This window comes from Melanerpes formicivorus, unplaced genomic scaffold, assembly GCF_026170545.1.
Source record: "Melanerpes formicivorus ecotype bairdi unplaced genomic scaffold, bMelFor1.0.p_v2 SCAF_45, whole genome shotgun sequence".
NCBI lineage: Eukaryota > Metazoa > Chordata > Aves > Piciformes > Picidae > Melanerpes > Melanerpes formicivorus.
In genome coordinates, this window is record NW_027142397.1 from 1,851,222 (window position 1) to 1,866,695 (window position 15,474).

Consider the following 15,474-nt stretch of genomic DNA (forward strand, 5'->3'; position numbering starts at 1 on the left):
GCTCCAGCGGTTTAGAGCTGAAGCTTCTTCCAGCCGGGAAGCAGAACGGGATCGGTCCCTGCCCCTGGGGTTCCTGAGCAGGAGCCCTCTGAGGAGCCGCAGAGACCGAGTTTTCCTAGTGGTGTATTTGCTGCTCCGAGACAGAAAAGCACAAGCAGACAGGGTCCAGTGTTTGGCTTTTATTGAGACATGATTTTCCTCTTTTCATATAACTTATCTAATTAAAATATTCCTCTTAGTTACCACAAAAAAAAGGAACATAGAAAATTGTATATACACAGTCGGGGACCAAAATACAAATGCAAGTCAAAAGTCATTCCCCCTCCTGCCCCCACTCCTCATCCCACCCCCAGCAGGGCAGCACAGGGGGAAGGGGCAGCTCCGCTCCGTTCTTTCGTGTGTAGTGTAGCACAGAACAATTGCACCAGTGTAAGCCCTGGGCACTGAGAGACTGGGAAGGGAGCCAGCACTTTGACTTCAGACTTTGCTTAGTTTGTGTCTAGTGGAAGCAACCCTCCTGCCTTCCCCTCTGAGGGCTGCCCAGCTTTAGTGGCTGAGCAGAGGGGAAGGGGAGAGGAGGGAGAGCAGTTTGAATCGGTCCCAGTAGAGTGGGACAGCACAAAATCAATCCAGTGTCCCATCTGCTCCTTCTGCACACCTCTGCTCCTGCACTCTAACAGAGATGAAACACAGACACAGCTGGCAAAGCCTAGAGCAAAGAGGCTGCTCTGAGAGGGAAGGTACATGGCCCCACGAGGGCAGTGCTGGGGGCAACACCCACACCTCAGTATGTCACTGTTGGATTCACTCAGTGGCAGTTCAGCAATGCCCAAGACGATTCTCAGGCCTCACCTTTGGGTACCTGAACACAATGCTAGGCTCCCCCCTCCCTCCCCTCTGTCCCTCCCCCAAGTACAGAGGAGAAATAAATGGTAGCACAACGGTCAGCAGAAGATAATGTATTGTTATCTAATGAAAAATACAGCAAAATTAAATACAGCAAAAATGCAAGAGCAAGGAGCCAGTATTTTACAGCACAACACACACTGAAATGCTGCACAGTAACATTAAAGCATCTGGGACTGTAACAAACTTACAGCACATGAGAGTCTGAGAACATTTTTCCAAGACCTTCAACATAAGAAGAGACCAAAGAAAAGAGAGACAGAGAGTTCAGAGTGGTCTGAAAGAAAGAAAGGACCAAAAACAAAAAGGGGGGGGGGAGGCTAAACAGAAAGATGCTAACAGAAACCAGAAGCAATACAGAGACTTATTTCGAGTCCTCCAGGGAGAACTCTTCACAGCAAGGTTTTCCCTGCTCAGCACAGACAACTCCACCAGTTTGGGGTTTGGCAGCCACAGAAAGCCAGCAGCAGAACTTCTCAAGGACTACCACCAACAGCATCCACTACCAGCACAGCAAAATCCTAGGGCAGCAAATATGGCTTGGAACAGGAGAACCTCTCCCCTTTCTGGTGCAGTCAGACCTCTCAGCCCTATCAGAGGCCAGCTTCCTTGCCACAGGACCTGGGTCTAACCAGCTCCATCCTCAGCTTGCACCATCTCTGGGTACCTTTGCTTTTGAGGCAGATGTAACCCACAAGCAGAAATGTTCACCACAATAAGGCTTCACACTCCGTAGGGAGTGCCTCATCGTGTCCAGCTCCCTGCTGTGGTCTCAGCAATCACACCTCCTGACTCACCACCTCCCCAGAGGAGCTCTGCTCCACAGCACATCTGCACACTTCCACCAACCCCTGCATCTGCTGGGTCACATCACAGCTTTCCCTTCCAGAGCTCCAGACACCAAATACAAATGAGCTTTTTTTGCCTCCTGCTAGGAAGTCTGCAGGCACTAAAAACAAACCACAAGCTGTACTTCATCCACTTCCAACCCCAGCTGAGTGGCTTTGGGTACAAAGACTAAAATCCTTGCTTTTCCCAAAGGGAAAGCAGAGCAAAACACACAGGAAAAGAGAGAGGATTTAAAGCACCAGCTTCTAAACTGGAAAAGAATCCTTCCCAATTCCACACAGAAAACATGATAAAAGTATTCCTTCCTTCCACTAAAAGAGGCAAAACCTGATGCCTTCATTGAGATTTAAAAACCTGTTTTCAATTCCAGAGGCAGACAAAATCCCCCTGGCTCCACAAAACCCCCACAATTAAAAACCAGCTGGGTGCACAGGAAAATTTCTCCCCCAAACCCTTCGTAGTTTTCTTCCCAGCAGCCAGCAGAAGACAACAGCAGCAGAGAAAACAAAGTCCCCAATGGCTCTTTGCCTCCCTGCACGACAAAAAGCCTCTGTGCAAGAGCTACACTAAGCAGCAGAGAGAAGGCTGAGGGCTGAAGTTTAATGAACAGACACAAGAGCAAAGCCTCAGGACTGGATGAGCTTGCCAAAGGATCAAGGAGCAGGTGAGCCACCAGTCCTACCTAGCTCAGCGAGTCCAAGCAGGACTTTGGGCCCAGCAGGTAGCAGCTGACAAAGAAAGGCTCAGGTGACACCAAATGGACCCTCCAGACAGATGGATGTCCTGCCAGCTGGAGACACAGAGAAGCTGAACCTTGCACTGGATTGGGGAGGGGGAAGGTTCCTGGGAGCAACATAAATTAAAAGCAGTGGGGGAGAGGGGCAGAGCTCTGAGTTAAAACCGTTCCATAATTTATAAAGGTTAAATAGGAAAAGAGCCTCTGGGTGCCTCTGCTCCCTGCACCCCCCAGGGCTTCACATCTGCTCGCCTCGGGAGGCGCTGTGCACCCTTCCTCTGATGGCTGACAAAGCCACTACCAGGATGCTAAGGGCTGGGGGGAAAGAGGGGAAGGCTGAGGGGGGGGGGGAGGGGAGAGGCCTTGACACTGAGAGAGGGACCAGAATAAAAAGATAAAATACTGTGCTGTCATCTTGTGCAGATCGAAGCTTCTCCCAGCAGCTGCAGCCTCCAAAGAGTTCAAGAAGGGAAGGGCTGTTTGGGTACCTCCTTCCCTTTCAGTGCCACTCCTCTGCAAGCAGGACAGTCCCAGGTGTGCACTGCAAGCTTACCTCCGAGAGAAGCGGTTCTTGAAAGCTTTGATAGTCTTTGCCATCATCGGTGCAATTTCTGCAACACACACAGAGAGAAGCCACAAATGAAGCCCCAGCAGCTCCCTAGTCAGGGACTAGGAGAGCAGAGAGCAGCCCCAGCAGCTCCCTAGTCAGGGACTAGGAGAGCAGAGAGCAGCTCCAAGCTGCAGCCCTGCCAAAGCAGAGGCAGAGTCAGCCCTTTGGGGCCCCTCCTATCTTCAGGGCACAGCCTGAGGAGAAGCCACCCCTTCTGCTCTGCCACAGCACAGATCCCTGCTGAAACCCTCCCAGCTTCCCTCCCAGGGCAGCTGCACTGCAGTTTCAACTGGACAGGCACAGCAGGAGGGCAAAGGCAGGGCTCCTGCACTCCAGCAGCACAGGCTGATGCAGACAGCACTGAGCAGATGGATGTTTTCCCCAGGCCTTTCCTTGTGCAAGGAGCTTGAGCAGACTTGGATCATCCTCTCCTCAGGGAGAGAGGTCACCAACATCAACCCTCCTGCTCAGCCTGGATTTCTCCTACAGCAGAAGCAGCACATTTGTGTGCTTGTGAAGGAGGAGCTCTGAAGTTTGTACTTACTCTTCACTGGTGGTTTCCTGGGGTCATAGGAGGAGAAGGTGCTACCTGAAGATGGGACAGAATGGGCACTGCTGGTGCTGGGCCCATCACAGGACTGCTCCTCACTCACACGAGGCTGGCTTTTGTTAGATGTGTAGAGGACTGGTTTTATTCTGCAAGAGAGATGGGACAGGTTTCAGGGAAGGAGTCACCATGGCTGGATGAAATTCTTGCCATGTTTGTGGACAGCAGCATGGCTGATACCACTTGGAAGCAGCAGTGACCAGGACCTCCACCCTTCCCAGCAGGAAAGAGGCCATTGCAGGCACAACGTTCACTGCCAAGGGACCTCCTGGACAGTGTCCTGTCCTGCCAGGACACAGAGCTTCAGGGGGAAGCTGGCAGGAGCCCACAGGTAAAGAGGCCCTGAACAGGAGGTGCTACTGAGAAACACTCACTTGGTCTTCTCTGGCAGAAGAGGTCCTCCAGTTCCAAACTTCTCTTGCCTCCTGCGTACGTCCCGAGGGGGCTTGGCTGCAGAGTTCACAAATGCCATTTTGGCCACTCTGCCTGGAGGAGGCCAGAAGGAAACACTGCTTAGGTCCAGCTTCCTGGAAGGGAGGCTCCTCAGTGCTCCTCTTACCACCTCTCCTCAGCCCACACACCCCAAAGCTCAGGAGATAGCCTCCTCCTAAAGCCTGAATCTCTGGGGCCATGAGAAGATCAGACTGATCAGCTCAGCCATCTTCACTCTCTTCCCCCACCCCAGTATTCTTCAACTCCAGCATAGAACCATAGAATTGTTAGGGTTGGAAGGGACCTCAAGGACCAGCCAGGGACACCTCACACCACAGCAGGTTGCTCACAGCCACATCCAGCCTGGCCTTGAAAACCTCCAGGGATGAGGCTTCCACCACCTCCCTGGGCAGCCTGTGCCAGGCTCTCACCACTCTCCTGGGGAAGAACTTCTTCCTGACATCCAATCTGAATCTCCCCATTTCTAGTTTTGTTCCACCCCCCCTAGTCCTATCCCTCCCTGACACCCAAAAAAGTCCCTCCCCAGCTTTCCTGTAGCCCCCTGCAGATCCTGGAAGGCCACAATAAGGTCTCCTGGGAGCCTTCTCCTCTCCAGTCTGAACAACCCCAACTCCCTCAGTCTGTCCTCATAGCAGAGCAGCTCCAGCCCTCTGCTCCTCCTCGTGGCCCTTCTCTGGACACCTTCCAGCACCTCCAGATCCTTCCTGTAATAGGGGCTCCAGAAGCATGGAGAAGCCACTCTAGAACAGGAGGTGACTCTACAGGCCTACATCATCTTCCTGCCCTGTCCAGCCTGCACCAACACCACCGCTGCAGGCGGACTCCAGAGCCTGCCAAGCGAAGGCCACCGCAGAGAGAACCGAAGCTAAGCAACTTCTAAACCAGGCTAGATCTGAGTTAGCCACTCCAGAAGGCATCGAGACAGCCCCTGGGCAGCATTCCCTGCCCCTTGTGGGCGCTGGGGCAGGGTTGAGGCAGACCTTTGGGCTTGTTGGCGTGGGCAGAGCCGATGTTGCGCGCCAGCATCAGCAGGCGCTGCTCCCGCGCGTCGTGCAGCCGCAGGTACATCTCCCGCCAGGACTCGAACTCCTCCGGCTTCTCGTTCTTGAAGTCCCGCAGGCAGTGGTTGTGCCACAGCTGATCTGTGTCCTCGATCAGCACCTGAAGCAAACCCAGCTGTAAGCTGGCATCACACCTGGCATCACACCCGGCATCGCCTCCCGGCATCGCCTCCCGGCTCCCTCCGCTCCCCTCTCGCTCAGCGCCGGCTGGAGGCAGGCAACAGCCAGGCTTGGGACAGGAGCTCTGGAGATCATCAACCTCCCTGGGCTAGGGCAGGCTGCACAGCAACACAGCTCTGGAGGCTTTCCAAAGCCTCCTGGATGGGGCCAGGCTCTGGAGGTCCTTTCCAACCCCTACCATCCTGTGATTCTATGAAGAGATGGGCAGCTGGCACTCAGGGCTAGCAGGATCACAGGATTGGAAGGGACCTCTGGAGATCATCGAGTCCAACCCCACAGGGTCACAGAAGCCAGCTCTTGTTGTGCAAAGCATGGTTCTCTACTCTTCTGCTGCTGCAGCTAGGGACAGACACCACCTCCACACCTCCCCATCCCTTCCCCCAGGCCCCGGCACTCACGTGGTTACATTCCTCGATGCGGTACAGCTGTTCTGGGGTGCATCTCTCCAGCACTGGCTCCAGCACAGAGAAAGGGACACCACCCACTTCATAGATTGCTGGAAGAGAGGCAAAATGCACCGAGGATTTATCCTTCTCCTCCCTCAGAGGGTTCAGCCTGCTCCTCCCTCACCGAGGAAAGGCCTGGCCAGCCTGAAACGCAGCAGGCACAACTGCAGCGCAAGGCGAGGGGCAGGAGAAAGGAGCTGCACTTACAGTCAATGTTGTTACTGAGGACTCTGATGCACTGCTGGTACAGAGACATCATCTTGGGGAGGTAGGCAGTTTTGGAGCCCGAGTACACCTGCATCTTGGAGTTGAGGCGGCGGCCTGTGAAGCCTGCTTCGCTCTCCTCCACCGGCGAGGACACCGCTGCCCAGAGAAGGACTTGGAGTGAGAGGGGAACAGAGAAGAACCCACCCTGACAGATGGCACAGCAGTCACTCACAAGGGCCAAGTCTTCTCTGAAACACCTGCAGCCTAGTTCAGGGAGGGCAAATCCAAAGCCCAAGCTTCAAGAAGGGTTATCAAAGGATCCTCCTTCATTTCTGCCCCAGCATGTGGTGTAAAAGCTGAAACCCAGGCTCCAGACATCAGAGGCAGGACATCAGACCCCAGGACAAAGACCTGAACCCAGTCAGCATCCACTCCCTCCCACAAACAGTGGCTGCAGCCCATTTCAAGCCCCTTTTCCTGCCCACTGTACCTTTCCTTTTCGTCTGGGAGCAGCTAATGGACTCGATGGAGGGGAGAGGGCGGTAGTTGGCCTGGATGGGTGGCAGGGGGATGTCTGGCAACGTTGGTACCACATCTAGAATTATCTGGAAGGAGAGCACAAGCAAGTAAGCCAAGAGCACAGGAGAAGGTTTCACCCTGGCAGTGCACAAACAGCACTGAGCTGCGTTTTGGTGGATATTCTGAGTGAGGCACTGGATGTGATCAGCTTGCACCAGGAAAGAGCCTCAGGGGGAGGCTGCGCTTCTGCCACTTCACTGTGGCTCTGTCTAGGTTGTCCATACAAAGAAGCCAAAACCAGGACCTGAACCACTTCAGCTGCTGCAAAAAAAAACCCCTCCACAGTGCTGGAGGAGAGGGCAACCTCACAAACTCTGGGGGAAACACAAAACCTGGATGTGGAGCAACTGTCAGAGGGAATGGCAAAGCAGGGTGCTGAAACGCTGTGAGGATTTTCTAAACCCACTTTGGGAAGAGCAAAAGTGATTCAAAACTGAGCAAACAGGTGAAGCAGTGAAGGTTTTTTCCCCCCAAGAGTGCCTGTTTCTACAGCAAAGCCTGGCACTCACATGGCCATGAGCAGGGGGCAGGCACACTGCTCAGTTTTCAGGCCTTGACAAAAGAAGGGTTTGTCTTCTTCTGATCCTTCAGAATCAGCTGCACTCCTAACACCACTCCTCCCATTTCTCCCCCACTTCTGAGACCAAACAGATTTAGTGATACTGCAGTAGTGAGATCTCCCAAGGTCACTTTTGGAGAAGCAGAAAGGCTTGAGAGGAGAGACAAGGGAAGCTGGCAAGAAGCTGGAGATGCACTCCTTGCACGTCAGAGTGGGTCCTGTGCTGACTCACAGCTAAAGGTGCTCTGCACATTAAGCAAATAGCTCCTGTCCAGTACACTTGCACTTCAGCCTTTAGCTGAAGCTGTTGGCTTTGACTCTCCCCATTTTCTAACACACAAGCTTTTCACAGAATGGGTTGGAAGGAACCTTACAGTTCATCCAGTTCCATCCCCCTGCCATGGGCAAGGACACCTCCTTGCTCAAGGCCTCATCTAATCTGACCTTGAACACCTCCAGAGTGGGGGCATCCACAACCTCCCTGGGCAATCTGTTCCAGTGTCTCAGCTGTGTTTTGCCTGTTGCATTTCTTCCCCCCACCCCCTCCCTCTTTTCCAGCTGAGCTCCACTCCCCCAGCACAAAGCCCTGGCTGTGGGGTGGTAGGCACAGGTGGAGTCTCCCAGCAGGAGCCAGGACTGAGACACCACAAGCACAGAGCAATTCCCAAAGGGAAAGCTAATCAGCCCCAGACAGCAGAGGGCCAAGAGCAGCTGATCCCACCTTCTCTGTGCACTTTCAGATCCTCCCAGAGCTTACCCTCTTTGGTTTAGGAGGCTCTGGTTGCTTCTTCTCTGCCTTTTTCTCACTGGTTCGCTTGTGGCTGGGGCTCTTCCGACTGGAGCTGGAGCTGTTGCTGCTGGCTTTGGATCCATTCTGTTTGCTGTGCCCTCTGTCTTTCTCCCCAGCTGACACAGAGGCTTTGACCACTTTCTTTTTCTTTTTCTGGGGCTGGTCATAGCTGAGGTATGACTCAAAGGACATTGTAGGTTGTTCAAACTCATCCTCCGCTTCCCCCTCCCCCAGACTCGAGCCCAGGGCTGCCTTTTTGTCCGCCTCGGAGGCTTTGCGCTTCCCCTCCGAAGATTTTAAGCTTGCAGGATTCCCCTTTTCTTTGCTCCTGTTTGATGAGTCACCCTCAGCTTTCCTTTTCTCCCTCTCTGTGTTGGAGCCTTCCAGGCCCAGCTTGGGCTTTTCCAACTTGCTCTTCTCAGAGTCCCGGTGTTTTGGTTTCTTAAGGTGGTTCTCCAGAGGCTCCTCCGAGTGCAGCTTCTCCTTTTTGGAGCTGCTGCTTTCTCGGTTCTTCTCCTTCCTTGTGCCATCTGACAGCCTCTGCTTCTCCTTGCTGCCCCCTGCCACGGGGGCTTCTCGGAGCTGCTCTTTAAAAGAGGGCTTGTGCAACCTCTCAGGGCTGAAGGCAGAGGTCCTGTCCTCCCCCCTGCCGTCCAGTCGCTGCTTCTTGTGCGATTTGTGCTCCTTGCCGCGGCTCGCGCTCCCTTTCTCGCACAGCTCGCCAGGGTTCCTCTCCCGGCCTCCCCCCAGCTTCTCCTGAAAGCTGTGGCCTTTGCTGCCTTTCTGCTGGAACACTGTGGGCTCTTCCTGCTCCTCCGAGGCATAAGGGTCTGTGTACATATCCTGAGGGCTCTCGCTTGGCTCAGGCGACACAGCTTGTCCATAGTCCGAGTACTCCTGATCTGAAGAGAGCACCGGGGAAGACCTGCCCCAAGCCTTCCCCTCGTGGCTGCTGTAGCTATAAGTCTCATGGGCTCTCTCAGGCTTAGGATACCTTTTGGACTTCTTTTCCCTATGATCTGGGCTATAGGACTGGCTGCAAGAGGGCTGGAAGGGTTCTGAATACTCCTCGTCGGGTTCCTCATCCTCTCTGAGGGAGGGCTCCTGAGGCCTCTTGCTCGAGCTGCTCCTCTCATAGTCACGGTCTTCAGAGTCCAGGTTATTCCTGAAGGGGTAAGAAACCAGAATAAGTAAGATTGAAACTTTCCACCAAGCATGAAGAGAGTCACTCTCCACGAGCTATGTGGCTGGGGAGCCCTCTGGCAGAGGACTGAGGCTGCCTTTGGTAGTTTGGTGGCAGAAGTGCCATCAGCTCTCTCAAGCAGAGCAGCGTTCAGGGATTTGGAAACTGCATTTCCAGGGCAGGACTGAAGGGCTTTTGAAGGACTTTTGGTAGGACTGGAGGTGCCACAGTTCACTGGGAAGCTGAGACAGAGGTGTACAGAGACATCTCTCCATGCCTACAGGCTCCTGACTGTGTGGTACCTATGGGAACACTGTTCACCATGCAGGGACCCCACAGCCACTGAAATGCTGATGAATAACCTAACTGATGTGATCTTTGCTGGGCTCCACACAGCTGTGACCACAAGCTGCCTGTCAGCAGCAGCCTTTCATGTCTGCAGCGTTGCTGCACACAAAAGCTTGCTTTCAAAGCCAGCCACTTCCTTCACTCGGGCCTAGAACTTCCTCTGCTTTAGCATCCTAAAACGGGAAGCAAGCAGATTGCATCTCTTGCTTCATTAAGGGCACTCTGGGGACATCTCCTCTCAATCTCTTCATCAAACTGCAAGTTGCTGAGAGGCAGCCTCTGCCTCCCCCCAGGCTGCAGCCCCCAGCACTCCGACGCCCTGCGGCTGGCAGGGGCAGGAGGCTCAAGCCACGAGAAGGCAAAGCCCCACGCAGAGCTGTGCCACAGGTTTTGCCAGAGCCTTCACTTCTGTTCCTTTGATCAGAGGAGTGATGATCTCCACTGCAAAAACCAGACCAAAGCTCACCCATGGAGATAACTGAGCAGGCTCACTCACCTGTCTGCCTCCTGGGACACCGGCACCAGCTTCTTCCACCTGGCTACGAGGTTCTTGGCGAAGTCTCCTACAAGCTCATGTTTCCTTAAGCTGTTCACAGTCTTCCCAACACCTGTTTCCTTCAGGAGAGAGCCAAGACATGAACCCACCTCAGCAAACCAGTCAGCAGCCTCACCTCTGCTAAAAGGAGTAAGGTCGACCTGCTACCTCTTGAGCAATAAGACTCCACCACCTAACGGCACAGATGTCGCAGTTCTCCATGTCAAAGCCGCCTGAGCTCTGCCTCAGACACCTCAGTAGTTGTATTAATTAGCCAGGTTACTATTTACCATGCCTGTTGGGAAGTTTGAAGGTGGAAGGCATTATCATTTTGAGGATCAGCACTTCCACGCAGATTCAGTTATCATTAGGAGCTGCTCCACCTGAATGCCCCAGTCAAGTGCTAAGCCTTTGGAAGAAGCAGAGGTGACAAACTGCCCTCCCTGGCCTCACACCTGCTTGACAAGCTCCTTCCCCATGCCTGGCACCTCTAGAATCCACTCAGGCCTGTGACACCAAGCTGGAGCAGGTGGCCCAAGTAACACAACCTGCTGCAGGGAAAGCAGGCACACAGTTACCCTGGGACTTGACAGCTAGGATGAAAGCCTGAGAGGTTTCACAGCTCTTACCACAAGGATGTCAACTGTGATGGGCAGCTCTGCCAGCCTCTTCAGACTCTTCAGCAGCTGCAGAGACAAGAAGGGAAGTGTTCAGCCTTGTCACACAGAACCACACACTGTGCTTAGAAAGGAAGAAGATTCCACACCCCACGAGAGCTTGCTGGAGGGATCCAGGTGGCAGACAGCTGCTGTCTGCTCCAAAGAAGCTGAACACCAGGGGCAGCTGTAAAGAATTTGCCCTCTTTGCCTCCAAGGGCCCACCTGAGAATCTGAAGAGTCAGATTTGAATGCTCCCTTCCCTCTCAACTTTGGCTTACAGGACAGCAGCAGACACAGAGCTCTGCTGCACAGCAAGAGGAGGAACAGACTTGGAAGCTTGTGACTCCTGAAGGTGGTGCTGAGAAACACATGTCTTGGTGAGGGGAGGGGGGAAAAGTCATGCAAGAGTCCTTCCTGGAGTTCTGAAAGCTAGACACTGAGGGAAGAAAGGTTTCTAGATGCTCTGAAAGATCTCAGGGGGAAGCCAGCTCCCCTCTGCAGACCTTCCCCTCTCTCAGTGCTCCTAACAGTCCCTCTCCTCTCAGCTCTGTGAAGGTGACTGATCCACAGCCACTGCCTCTCACCCCACTCCTCTCCCTCCCCTTCCCCAAACAGTGAAAGATGTTTTGCTGCCAGCACCACAGCTGCTCCAAGGGCCAGGGAGGGAGCCCTCTCCAACCTGCATCCCAGGGACAGGCTGCAGGTGAAGGGGACTTACTTGGACCTTTGCCACCCAGGTGACTTGGGACATCATTTACCATGGACTCATAGAGCTGTTTAGGCTGGAAAAGATCTCCAGGGTCATCCAGTCCAACCACTGACCTCATAGCACTGATGGCCATGAAACCAAGCCCTGCAGTGCCACATCCACACATGGGTTTTCAATGCCTCCAGAGATGGAGGCTCCCCCACCTCCCTGGGCAGCCTCCTCCATGCCTGACCACTCTTGCAGCATAGAAATTGTTCCTCATATCCAACCTAAACCTCCTCAGGTGCAACTTGAGGTCATTTTCTCTCATCCTATCACTTGATACTAGGGAGAAGAGAGCAGCCCCCACCTCGCCAGGACCTCCTTGTAGGTAGTGGTAGAGGGCAGTGAGGTCTTCCCTCAGCCTCACTGAGATGTCCACCAACTTCTGCCTTGCAGCACTGCCAGCAGTGCTGCCCCTCAGATCATTTCCCACAGCTCAGCTATAGCCACGCTGCAGCCTCGTCAGCGTTCCCTTTATTATAGCTCCTATACTGCCCAGGCTTGGCTCAGCAGGGCTGTGCTATATGCCATACAAAGGGCTGTCCCTGATCCAGAAGATCTCTTTAAAGCACTGTGCTCATGCTCAAATTAGCACAGCTGGCCTAAGCTACTGCAATCATCCCCACTTGCATCCTGCAAGGATCAGAGAGGTTTAGAGGTTCCCTTCCGAGTTCTTTTAACCTATTTGGAGAGTGCTCTAACTGTCAGGGAGAAAATTCTGCTCCTCAACACCCAGACAAGGCTCAAGCAGAAGCACAGCACTGCCACTGCCCCATCCCCATTCTATTTAGGACTTCCTTGCTATGATCCAAGTAATGTAAGACTCAAAACTTCCTGACACTGCTGACTGCTGCTGTCCCAGTGCCACACAGCCTGGCAGTGCCCAAGCAGGGATACATCAGGGGCTGTGTTCATACAGCACAGCAAGACCTCACTTTGCCTGCAGCTTCTGCAGACCACAGGTCCAAGTGCATGAGATGCACAGCCTCAGGACTTGAGCCCATTTGTGTTTCCTATGGAGAGGAGCTGATGGAGCACACTGATGGAGCACACTCCACTGCCTGCAGCTGAAACCAGCCAAGCAGGCTCACACCTGGCAGCTCGCTCCTGAAACAACCCAGATCTGAGTCTCCTCCTCTGGAGAATTCCAAGCCCCAGCTGGGTGCTGCAAGGGGTGGGTAGCACCACCAGGTGCCCTGGATTTGCCCTGCTGACAGGGTAAAGCTGTAGCTGCTCCAGAACCGCAGGGGAGACAATTACTGCAGGGGAGCCACGGGGCTGTTTTCTGCCACTGGAAGGAGCGCAGCAGATACAATCTATCAAGGCAAAACTGTGGCACCTAAATTCAAGCCTAGAAAACAACTCCTCCAAGGACACAGCTAAAAATGTATCAACAATAGGAGGAGTGGAGGTCACTGGGCCTTGTGCTGGGGAAGTGAAAAGGTCTGAAGCCTCTATCCCCCTGGTTAGAGCTTGTGGATGCCAACCACTTCTCCCTCTCCTTGCAAAGCTGCAGAGGATCGACAGAAAAGGAAATGACAACGCCAGGAGGTGACTGCAGAGAGAGAGAGGCTGTGCAAATAGTGCCCCAGGGCCTCCAGTGCCCCAGGAACACAGGCAAGCAGGTACTGCCCCAAAGCTGGCAGGAGGCTCAGGGAACAGGGGCACTCATTCTCTGTGCACAATGTGCTGAGCCAATATGGAAGTCCTGTGAGTGCTGCCAACACCACAGAGGCTAAGAAGCTCTGGAATGGATTCCTCAGCAGTCCCTCAGCTCCATTTGGGGCTCCACCAGTCAAACCCTGCTCTGGTCTTGGCTGAGAGGGTGTGAAAAAGGAACCTGATCCTTGCATCACATCTCCCCCAGCTGGGCTGGAGCTGGGTGCAGGGAGCTCCATTTCAAAGGGGTCAGCACTTGAGCACTTCTGTGCCCACACTTCTGAAATAAGGGAAAGGTGAAGCAAACCCCCATAAACACTCACAACAGAAGCTTCCCCTCTAAATATGACAGCCTAGAGAAGGGGAGACCAGCACATGCTGGGCCCACACCTGGGCTCAACCCCTGCGCCAAATTACAGCTGGAAACAGCAGCTCTGAGCCCTGGTGTCCAGCAGGAGAGCTGCTGCCAGGCAGGGACACAGCCGACTGTCACCACTGCTCCGGGCAGCAGTGCAGCTCGGGGCAGCACCCACACATTGCAGCAGCTGCTGCGGGCAGCAGATTTTGGCAGCGGACACCTTCCTCCTGGAGACGGGCAAGAGGCACCAAGCAGCTTCCCCAGGCCCTCACCCCATCTCCCCAGCCACCGTGGGAGCCTTGCCGAGGTGCCGGCCCTCCCGCTCCCGCAGCGGGGCTGTGCCTCCCCGTGCCGCCTCTCGCCGGGCACCGCAGCTCTTCCACCATGAACACGTCACCAGAGCCAGGCTCTTCCGGCCGCTTCTCCCGTTGCCCGCTCGCCTGGCAAGCCGCCCCCCCCCGGCGTGCCGCGGCGGGACCCCGCACAAGGGCCCCGGCACGCCGCGGCGGATCCCTCGCTGGGCGGCGGAGGCCTGCGAGCCCAGCCCCGGCTGGCAGCAGCACAGGGGGGTTCCACCGGGGACAACCATCCGGGCCGCTGCCTGCCGCCTGCCTTGCCCCACGGACCGCGGTCCCGACCGGGCAGGAAACTTCGCCGGTGGGGATGCCAGGCGAAGGACAGGCCCCGGCGCGGCCCCGCTCCCCGTGCCCCCCGCGGGACGGCCCGGGCCCTCCCGACCCCCGGCCCTGCCGCACAGCCCTTGCCGCGGAGAGGGAGCCCCGACCGCGCCGCCGGCCCCGTCACCTTCTTGGGCTCCGAGCTGCCCGCCAGCCGCGACTGCAGCTTGCCCACAACTTCCAGCACCGACTCCGCCATTTTTACTGCTGGAGAGGCCGCGGCGGCGGAAACGGCTTCACCGCCCGCTGGCCACACAGCCTTTCCCCACAGCCGCCGCCATCTTGGCTGCGGGCAGGAAGCGGAAGCCGCGCAGCTGCTGCCCCTGCCCGTGGCGGCTGGGACGGCCGGGGGCAGAGTTCGGCGGCCGCCATGCTGGGGCCTGGCAGCGGAGGCTGGCAGAGCCATCTCGAGGGCTGGCAGGGCGCTGCTGGAGGGAGTGCCATGGCCATTGCCGCCCCTCACTGGAGCAGAGGAGACGCCTCCGGACCCTCCCTGGCCAGAACAGGCTTTCCTGAGACAAATGTCGCTCCATATCTGTTCCCATTGTCTTCTGACAGCCAACAGCTCCACCACTGCTGCTGGGAGTTGAGTGGAAAGTGGGTTTTAGGCTAATTTGTGGCTGAAGGCAAACTGAACAGAGCAGCAGCTGCCCAGGCCAGGGGCTCCTCAGAGCAGGTGCTCAGAGCTGCCATTCCTGCTGCTCACTTGGGAAAGCATTGGCAGGGTGATGTTCCCCAGCTCATCCTCAACTGCCTCAGTGAATCCCTCTGCCGTGACAGCAGGCCTTTGGCTGCCTCCTCCAGTGGCCAGGCAGTCCTGCCCAGCCTTCTCCTGCTGCTGGCTGCAGTGATGCCCTTGGCCAGAGCAGTGCTACCTGAATCCAGGCCTTCCCATGCCTCCTGAGACTCGGCTGAGGGTGGCTGTCCTTGCAGCACCCCAAAAGCCTGCTGTAAATGTGCAAGTGTCAGCTGGCTGGGAGGGGAGAGGAGGGAGGGGAATGTCTTCTGGGGAAAGCTGAGGGTCTGTGTCTCTCCAGCTGCAGAGGCCTGTGCTGTTCAGAGCTTCCCCTTGGACTAAGCAGTCCTAACAGCAAGGTAAGGACCCAGCTTGCAGCTGAGTCAGAGAGAACCAGGGCTGGCTTAGCAGGATTTGCAGGGACCTTGCATGGGGCACAGGAACTGCTGAGTAATGGAAATAGTGGCATGGGGAAAGACTTGCTTTCTAAAGTGGGGCTGGAGGAATTACTGGCAGCACAACACTGCCCAGAGCTATGCTGTGCAGGTAGCTTTCCAGCTTGGTGCTTGCTGAGACTCAGACTCT

The 15,474-nt window shown here is 55.4% G+C and overlaps 1 protein-coding gene across 2 annotated transcripts; it reads right to left on the reverse strand.

Moving 5' to 3' along the window:
* Window positions 1-164: 164 nt before the first annotated feature.
* Window positions 165-14,434, reverse strand: ELOA (elongin A). Of its 2 annotated transcripts, none has more exons than XM_068159153.1 (11): window positions 14,281-14,434; window positions 10,679-10,735; window positions 10,011-10,129; window positions 7,951-9,148; window positions 6,546-6,660; window positions 6,056-6,211; window positions 5,801-5,898; window positions 5,142-5,322; window positions 4,083-4,194; window positions 3,646-3,797; window positions 165-3,102 (listed from the first exon to the last, which is right to left on the reverse strand). In XM_068159153.1, the coding sequence occupies exons 1-11, from the start codon at window positions 14,350-14,352 to the stop codon at window positions 3,041-3,043; spliced, it is 2,322 nt and encodes a 773-aa protein (XP_068015254.1). In that variant the 5' UTR covers window positions 14,353-14,434; the 3' UTR covers window positions 165-3,040. The 2 variants fall into 2 exon arrangements, with proteins under 2 accessions (XP_068015254.1, XP_068015255.1); XM_068159154.1 differs by lacking the exon at window positions 14,281-14,434 and adding an exon at window positions 10,218-10,344 and having other exon boundaries at window positions 10,679-10,701.
* Between the last annotated feature and the right edge of the window lie 1,040 nt (window positions 14,435-15,474).